The sequence below is a fragment of the Microtus ochrogaster genome, chromosome 7 (assembly GCF_000317375.1).
Source record: "Microtus ochrogaster isolate Prairie Vole_2 chromosome 7, MicOch1.0, whole genome shotgun sequence".
NCBI lineage: Eukaryota > Metazoa > Chordata > Mammalia > Rodentia > Cricetidae > Microtus > Microtus ochrogaster.
This window is the reverse complement of record NC_022014.1, coordinates 24,342,367-24,351,740: the sequence shown is the minus strand read 5'-3', so window position 1 is coordinate 24,351,740 and position 9,374 is coordinate 24,342,367. Positions and strand designations below refer to the sequence as shown.

General features: G+C 43.8%; 1 protein-coding gene across 1 annotated transcript in view; it reads left to right on the top strand.

Moving 5' to 3' along the window:
• Mettl16 (methyltransferase like 16) overlaps nt 1–5,023 on the top strand; it is a 57,582-nt gene extending 52,559 nt beyond the window's left edge. The window contains exons 9-10 of the mRNA XM_005349567.2: nt 970–1,143; nt 1,271–5,023. Coding sequence (XP_005349624.1) covers nt 970–1,143; nt 1,271–1,861 — 765 coding nt within the window. The 3' untranslated portion in view covers nt 1,862–5,023. The remainder of the gene's footprint in view (nt 1–969; nt 1,144–1,270) is intronic.
• Nucleotides 5,024–9,374: the final 4,351 nt, after the last annotated feature.

Sequence of the window (9,374 nt, the reverse complement as noted above, 5' to 3'; positions counted from 1 at the left end):
AAAAAAAAAAAAAAAAGAAGAAAGAAAAAGAAAAGTAATTTACTATAGTGTTGCTCTTGGTGTTTTAAGTGGAGCTTTAGTCCCTCTAGTGGGTGGAGGAGTGTAGCCTCCCTAAGTCCTTGGTAGAGAGTTTGGTGATGATTAGATTCCCATGGCCCTTGGTTTCAAGTGTGGTGTTCTCATTGGTGCTGGTATCCTTCATCCTCCGCTGACAGGCAGCTACACTGTTGATGAGTTTATGTTAGGTGTGTACTCTACCTCTGAGCTACATCTCTAATCAGCCTTTCTGTGCAGTAGTAAAGTGGCAGTAGTAGTTCTTAGTGTGGAGGCCAGAGGACTAGACTACCTTGGCTACTGTTCTTGGGCAGCCGTCCACCTTGCTTTTTGAGATAGGGCTTCTTATTGGTCTGTTGCTCACCAGTTGAGGGAGGTTGGTTGGCCAGTGAGCCCCAGGGATAGTCCTGTCTTCGCTGCCCCATTAAGGGATTACAAATGTGCCACCAGGCTTTTTTTTTTTTTTTTTTTTTTTTTAATGTGGATTCTTGGGATCAGGTGCACATCTTCAGGCTTGTATGATAAACACTTTACAAACTGGGGCGGCACTCCCTGTCTATGTGCAATTCATTATGGGCTTGCATGGGGTACCACAGATAGAAAAGGCATTCAGTGCTTGGAGAATGTCTATACTGGTAGCTGGAGTAAAGTAAGGTGATGGGATTTGAAGGAATTTGTATTTGGAGTTTGAATCCCAATTCTGTTACTGCTAATGTTGACTCTGAGCTATGATGACATAGCTTTGTAAAGTGAAGAAACAGGCGGAGCTGTCTCCAACATTGGAAAGAACACGTGCAAAAGCCTTTGTTTCATGCCCTGTACTTGGGAACAGAAACCCTGGGATTGTCCCCACTTGTGTCCACTGTCATGCACTGTATTTAATTGTTGGGATAACTTTCTCCTTTTTTCTTTTAGTCACCTCCAAGTAAACGAAGAAAATTAGAAAAGCCACGGAAACCCATTACATTTGTGGTGTTGGAGTCTGTGATGAAAGAATTATCCCTCAAAGCCTCGTCTTTGGGCTCTGAGACAGTAGAAGGCATAGTAGTTGTGACAACATGGATAGAAAAAATTCTCACTGATCTGAAGGTGTGTGGCCAAGCATATTGATGAAGTGCTCACCCATAGTGACTTTTATGGTTTTTCTTTAATTGAAAGGATTTGGTAAGTAATGACAGATGATTGCCTATAAAATTCTGCTTTTTCCTCCACATAGGTTCAACATAAACGAATTCCGTGTGGAAAAGAAGAAGTTAGCCTTTTCCTGACAGCCATAGAAAACTCTTGGATTCATTTAAGGCGGAGGAAAAGAGAGCGAGTGAGACAGCTGAGAGAGGTTCCCCGAGCCCCCGAGGACGTCATCCTAGCCTTGGAGGAGAGGAAGGCCACTTCCAGAGAGCTCAGTGGTGGCCAGGACGAGAGTGCCTTGTGCGGGCTTGCTGTACCAGAAGGCGAGTCTGCCACTATTGGTGGCCATCGCCTCAGCCAGGAGTCACTTTGCCAGGAGGAAACTCTAGAAGCCATGGAGGATGAAAGGAGTGAGGAAAGGGGAGGGATGGAGACCATGGAAAGTTGTAAAGGCTCTAGCAATGGAGCCCAAGCCCGAGAGGCTTCTGAGAAGGCAGACGGCCTGGACGGAGCAGCTACACGTTACCTGTTTAAGTGCCTGATCAACATTAAGAAGGAAGTAGATGGCGCTGTAGTTGAAATGCATTGGGTTGAGGGCCAGAACAGGGATTTGATGAATCAGCTTTGTACCTACATACGTAACCAAATGCTGAGGCTTGTTGGGGTAGTTAATTCTTAATTTCTTCTACGGTTAGAAAAGTGTCTGTATAAAGCTAAGGATATGGTGCAATGACCGTATGTGCTTAGTGTGCAGAAGCTACCCTGGGTTGTGTCCCTAACATCTAACATCAGTACAAAAAAGTCTATAAAGTAACTTTGGAAGTGGAGCCTATTGGGAAGCCAGAGGAATTTCACTACTGGTCCTTTAGTGACACCATGTGGAATCATGTTACAAAGCAGAAATTTAGTCCACTTATCCCAGTGCTTGAAGACTGAGGCAGGGTGACTGCTCTGAGTTTAGGGTCAACCTATGCCATAGAGAAAGACACTTGTCTAAATAAAAAGAAAAAAGGAAAGCAGAAATGAATCCATTTTTAACCCTTCCCCTCTTAAAGTGATCTGGAGTTGTGTGTACGGTACAGTGGCTCAGGAGGAGTTTATCTGCTAGTGACTATTGCTAGCAGATAAACTCAAGAGGAACTTGGAACCTCCTCCAGCAGTTTGTCTCAGCCTTGAACTCATTCCCTGAGGCCAGAGGTATTGTCTGTGACTGCTGCCTGGAATGTGTCCATCAGTTGGGTTGATTGGTAAAGAGGGTTTCAGTGTTCTCCAATGGAGGCCATACAGCAGAGCCCAGCCTGGCAGTGCTCATATTTGCCTTCAAGACACTGCTTTCTTCGGTACCTAGAGTTGATTGAGCCAGCCCTCAAGAAGGAGCTACCCTGCTGATAGGTGGCCAGAATGTCAGGTGAAGAAAGGGCCGGTCTGGGAACACATGATGAGAGTGCATTGCTCAGCTGCTGAGGTTCTGACATTGCCTGTCTCAGAGCAGAATTGAGGAAGCAGAGTCGGAGATGTCTACCTGTCCCCTCCTACAGTGTTGTTCTTTGGTAATGTGCTGCTTTTTATTGACATGTGAAATGGAATATGTTTTGTTTTTAATACAAGACTTCAGAATTGAAAACTATTGATTCTGTTTGAATCCTGGAATTGAGATATTTTGTTGTGTTTGAGTTGGGTAAACAGTTGATGTGACAAACAAGAAACGGGGGTCCTCTGTGTACTCAGTAGGGTGTGGGGTAGATTGGTAAGTAGAGCATCCACATCTGTGAAGGTCCTGGAACTCGCTTTGTAGACCAGGCTGGCCTTGAACTCAAAGAGATCTGCCTGCCTCTCTCTCCCAAGTGCTGGGATTAAAGTCTTGAGTCACCACTGCTCCTGGATTATATATTCAACACCAGAGAAAAACAGATACCGGTGTGGTGTAAAGTGGACCCTTCTGTGTGGCCAGCTAATTTGTTGGCCAAATCCTACTTTTTTAGTGGCTTTTCTCTGTCTGCTTATCTGCTTATCCAAGGCCAGGGTAACAGTGTCTGAAACTAATTTCTAATGGGAATGCTGGGGTTTTGCAGATACTTCTGGAAGAGGCTCATTTTTGTTCTTTTCGTGTCTCAGAAATTGTCTTTTGTGCTGGATTCTTGACTAAGCAGCCTAGGGTTCTATATGGACAGACTGGTATAGAGCCTGAGCTCTTTGGCACCCATAAAGACTGGTGCTGAGTAGTTAAGTTCCCATTTTGAGAGGTGGCTATGATTAGATCAGAAAGCTGGTGCTGTGGCATAACTTAATGGCAGCTGGGTCAGGCTGTTGGCAAAAGTATAAGAATATGCAAATAATGCAATGGGGTTGAAAATTGGGAAAGAACATATAGCTGTAGTCTTTCAGAGACTCCTAGGAGCATGTTCTCCCCACCCCCTACCCCTGGGGATCTGTCCATGATGTAGTGATTAGACTAAGGAGAAGAAGCACTGATCTAATCCTCCCATTCATCTGGCAGCATGAAGAAACCAGTGTTCAGGGTCACAAACTGCACCCAAATTGGATCTAGGGCCTTAGATTGCCTGCATCCAGTAATTATGTCTCTGTCAGGGTATGTGTATGTGAATGCAGTTGCCTGCAAAGGGATCACATCCCTTGGAGCTGAAGTTACAGGCAGTTGTGAGCTACCAGATTTGGATGCTGGGAACCAAACTTGGGTCCTCTGCAAGAACCCATGCTTTTAACCATCGAGCCATCTCCCCAGCCATAGCTGTTGTCTTTGAGTCATGGTCTTATGTAGTCGCAGACTTGGTGTGTAATTGAGGATGAATTTAATGTCCTTTTCCTCCAGTATCTCTATCTTGAGTGCTGGGATTACAACTCTGATTTATGTGGTACAAATGATCGATTAGTTGAGCCGAGGACTCCCTGTGTGCTAGACAGATGCTTTGCCAACTGAACTACAACCACAATAAGATGATATTGAAATCATCTTTTTCATTGAAAACACTTTAAAGGGACATATTATACATGTGCTTTGTAATTGAAGGGAAGCTTTTTAAAGAAATTGGTTGCTCACATGTCACAGGATTGAGTGGCGTTCTGTTTAAGTGTCTGGAGGTCAAGTTTGTGTTGGTGTTGGTGGATTGATATGAAATTAAATCTCTGTGGTATTGTCTAAAGTTCTATTCTGGTCCCTGGTTGGCTTCTGATCTCCTGATAGCTGAAGTGGAACAGAAACTGTACTTGTTTTCCAGTGTGAGGTAAGGAAGGTGCTTGTGTTTAGAATCTGCTCCAGTTTTGTCTGTTTGCTTTCCTGTGTTCAGCTGTTCTCACACTAGGGCTTTGCTATACTTTAAGTCCAAGCTGGCAGCTCCGAGGAGGAGTTTTAGCCAACCTCAAGGGGTCTGGTCTGTTACTATATTTTAGAAAACAAAATCTCTTTCCCTGGTGGAAATCAAGGCTTCTGGTGTCTGTCAGGAATAATCATATGGCCAGATGTGGAAAAAATGTAAAAATCACATACAGAAGACATCAAAGCCATTTTATTTTGTTTTTTGAAGTAGGGTCTCATTCATGCAGCTCAGGCTGGGCTTGAACTTTTAAGGTAGCCAAGGTTGGCATTGAATTAACTCCTGGTTCTCCTGCCTCCACCTCCTCAGTTCCTGGGATTGCCGATGGTTGCCTCCATACCTGGCTTTATGTGCTACTGGAGGCTGAACTCAGGGCTAAAAGGCAGGCACTGTAACAGTTGAGCTACACGCTAGGACTCCCTCTTCCCACTTTGAAAAGAAGGGAGTAAATGCTGGGTGTGGTGTCCCCATCTGTAATCTCAGCATTTGGGAGGTGGAAGAAGGAGGACCAGGAGTTTAAGACTGAGTTCACAATTGGTCTACATTGTGAGTTCAGGGCCAGAGGGAGTTGTGTGAGACCTGTCTCAGGGAGAAGCGGGAAAGCAGACTGGGAGCCCTTTGGTCTTTTTAACTTGCAGCACTTTCTTTTAGAGCCACACGGGGGCACCTTCAGCCCCTTCAATTGAAAAATTGAACTTTAGTTGAACTTCATTGTGGGAATGGATGATTGTATCTATAGAATTTTCTAGAAATACTACTCAGTTATATCCAGACAAATATTTATGACGGTACATTTTTACTTAAAATTTTTAAAATGGAAGTATAAGGGCCGGGCGGTGGTGGCGCACGCTTTTAATCCCAGCACTCAGGAGGCAGAGGCAGGTGGATCTCTGTGAGTTCGAGACCAGCCTGGTCTACAGAGCTAGTTCCAGGACAGGCTCCAAAGCCACAGAGAAACCCTGTCTCGAAAAACCAAAAAAAAAAAAAAAAAAGTATAAGGGAGGAAAAAAAAAAACCCTACTAACACTTTTTATGCCCCCTCCCCCCCAAACTCACAGAGATCCGCCTGCCTGTGCCAATACCACCTGGCTGTTTTATGTTTTTTATTGTCTCAACTGATGAGCTTTTCTTCACATCTGTCTTTTGGATCTTTTGTTTGTTTGTTTCTCAAGCTTTATATTTCAGGTCTGGTAGGAGATCTAGAAAAATGCATTTTCATCTTGCTTTGTCTTTGATCTTGGTGGCAGACTAACATCCATGTGATGAGTTATTTATATGAATAGTTGTGAGGGTTTATATAAACTAGCTGGGCCTTATTTCTTAAGTAGGCTGTTTCTGTATAGATTAGAACATGCATATAGCTAACCCTGTATGGCTGAGGCTCAAGTAGAAGTACTCTCTGTTTATTCTATGGTACAAGGTCAGGATCTGCAGTGACCCTTCTACCCCATTTGCAAAACTTCAGTTATTGTTCTTTGAGCAAAGATGCGTCTCAGAGGTGACCTAAAGAAAGGGACATGACTTCACTGTTCTTAGGGGACTTGCTGCTCAGGAGATTTTATTTGCTGAATGGCCATCACCTCAGTAAAGTGCTGTCGTAGTCATTAATAGGGTTTTGCCTCTTGAAGGAGGGCATTAATGGTTTTGAAAGATGCTAATCATCCCATGTGCCTTGTGTAAGTACCACTGCAGTTTGTTAAAAAGCCTGGCTCAGGGCACCCGTAGCCATAGAACTTACACATGCCTGAGATACTATTCTGTTCTGGAAAGATCTGCTATGACTCACTCAAATGACTAAAACAGCGGTTCATTTCTTTAATTGCTGGTTGGAACAGCTAATGCTGCCTTTGTGAGCCTGTGCTTTTACTCTGGAAAACTATGTTGTGACTGAATGAAGACCTGTACCTCTTTGAGATGTAGCCCATCTGCCTGTCTCGGTCCAAGCAGAAATCTCAGAACTTCTAGGCTCTATCTTTAGGGGGTAGAGGATCATGGGTGCTCCTTAGCAACAGGGAAACTGAACAAGAGAAGAAGGTAGGGGGCAGAAGTTCAGCTAGCTACACTTGACAGTAGCTTGGAGCCAATGCTTAGAAGAGGGCAGTGTGTACTCCAGGTACTGTTTACCACGGGGCAGTAAACAGTGGGAGAGAGCACAGGCTTTGCAGCTCATCAGCCCTGGGTTTGCATGCTATTCCACTCCTTGTATAGGCCCCCAGTCCGACTGGACTGGCCTTGGGAGAACTGAGGGTGAGTGAGAAGTGTGAGATCTAGGGGAGTTCAGAAACAGAGCGACACTTGTGACATGCCTTCTCTCCTTAATTTGTGAAGAATTTTAGAGGTTTGGTCAGAAAGCCGCCTGCCATTGGACTCAATTGAGAAGGTTAAGGCCTTGATTAAATCTATAGGGGCAGGTAGGCAGATGTAGAGTACTACCTATTAACCAAAATAAAAGCCAACCTCTGTGTCATGTAAACACTAGGGACTGACCATGGGCAGTTTGTCTTTTACAGGGATTGTCTCATTTAGTAACCCTATTAGCTGATGCAGTATTGTTGTGTGAGAGCTGAAGGCAACGGAACCTTCTAAAGCTTAAGTGACTAATGTTCTTCACCGAGCAAAGGTACTGAGGCAGGGTTTGAACTTGGGTCCAAGTAGCTAAGGCTGAGCTCTAGTGCCAAATCTAGAAAATCTTTTATTTATTTATTTATTTATTGAGACAGGGCTTCTCTGTAGCTTTGGGGCCTGTCCTGGAACTAGCTCTTGTAGATCAGGCTGGTCTCGAACTCATAGAGATCCGCCTGTCTCTGCCTCCCAAGTGCTGGGATTAAAGGCGTGCGCCATGACCACCGGCCCAAATCTAGAAATTCTATGGCAAATAATGTATTTAAGGTAAAAATGGCCTTTGTTCCACCAGTGCAGGAGGAGACTTTAGTTACATGACACGGGGAAGCCACAGCAAACATGTTTTACCCTGTCATAGTTCATCACTTAAGGTAGTGGAGTTTTCTTGCCTGTGATCAATTGAATGAGATTTTGTAAGTGAAATTACTTACAGTTAGGTCTTAATTTATGCCACCACATCTTCCAGAATCTTGTATTTGACAGTAATGTAGATAATTAAGTAGTTAATGAAACCACAAAATAAAAAGTGTCTGGTGAAAGCCCGTTGGACCAGAATCAATGTGAAATAACTGATAATTAGGTAATGACAATACATAATTGTATAATAATAGAAGGGAGGTTTTAGTCTGTTTTAAATACTGTGGTTCCAAATATTTCATTTATGGAACTACACAAAACTCATGTGCTTTGTAAGCTTGCCAGAGAAGGTAGAATTGTCAAGAGAATCATCAACTTCTCTTCCCAGGTAGGCGAAAAAAACTGTAGGTTTGGTTTGGGAACCACATAGACTAGCCCTTAAAAGGGAGACTGGCCTTGAGATCTGGAAGGAAAGCCAGGGATTCCCACTGGGGGGTTTGACTGAATGTGTAGCTAGCTAGTGGACCCCCAGAGGAGATGGTAGCTTGTTCTGTTAACTATTCAAAAGAGCATCCCACTGGAGAGCAGGACCTGAGGGTCTGTGGCCAGGGCTGTTATTTCTTACTGGTAGAGGGGGAGTCAGCCCTGTCTAAGGTAGGATCCTTGCTCTGTCTGACGTAAGTCTGTGACCTCTACCAACTAACAAGAGTTATTTCTGCCTCCATCTTTGCTAATCTTGCTTACTTGGTCTCTGAAGTTTGGTTGCCGCCTGCTGCCTTACCTGGGGCCCTTCCTACTCCTTAAGAGGGAAACCCCAAGGATTGTATCATAAGTCTTATGTGCACTTCCCTCTTCATTCAGGCTGCTGCCACCCACTTCTGTAAGTTAACCCTCATGCCCATCATACCCTACCGTGCATTATCAGACCCAGCATCTGCTGGACAGTAGGGCCATGGTTGGTCAATTCTACTGTGTATTTTCCCATCACACACACACACACACACACGTGTGTATATGCTGATTAGATCTTCCTGTTCCTTCACTGGCCACCATCAAAGTACTTTGATAACCCTGTCAGTTCCAGAAGTCCCCGAGTCCACACTGATCTCACCAGCCCTAGTGACACTGCCCTAATAATGTGGCTTCCTTATGGCCCAGCTGGATAACCTTAATCTCTGAGGAGTGTTAGAGTACGGATTTATAGAGTGGATTTAGATGGGGAGCAACAAGAGATGAAAAAAACTTGTACGGGGGAGTTTTCAGAAGAAAGTTGAGTGGAAAATGGTGCCTTAGGCTCAGTTCAGGGGAGATCAAACTCTATGATATCCCAGAGAAAGGGTGGCTTTCCTGAATATAGCAGGAACATTTACCCTCCTACCCAGAGCCTTGGCATCCTACCACATTTTCAGCCTTTCAACAACTTCATTTTATAACTGGAATAAGTTTTCATCTAAAAATTTAGAAAATAATGAGTAACCTACAGTTCCACTACTTAAAGGAAATTATTTTACATTTTGTTGTCTTAGTTTGTATACATATGCATTTTAAACAACTGTGGGGTCAAACATGCTGAACATTAGTTATACTTTTATAATCTTTTATTTAGCAGTATATTGTAATTTGTTTGTTGTTCTTTCTGAATAGAAGGATAATAATCTGCTTCAGGGAAGCTGTGAAAATAGGAGAGCTACCAGTAACCACCCTGCCCGAAGCCAGCCCTGCTGGCTCTGCCGACAGCCTCCTCCTTCCATGCTCGGATGTGGTATAAGCACACTCTGCCAGGCCGCTCTTGCTAGTTGGATCTTTAGATTGTCCTGTAAAAGGTTTTCACTACTGAAAATAACATTTTACCAGATGACCAAAAAAAAAAAAAAAGAATTT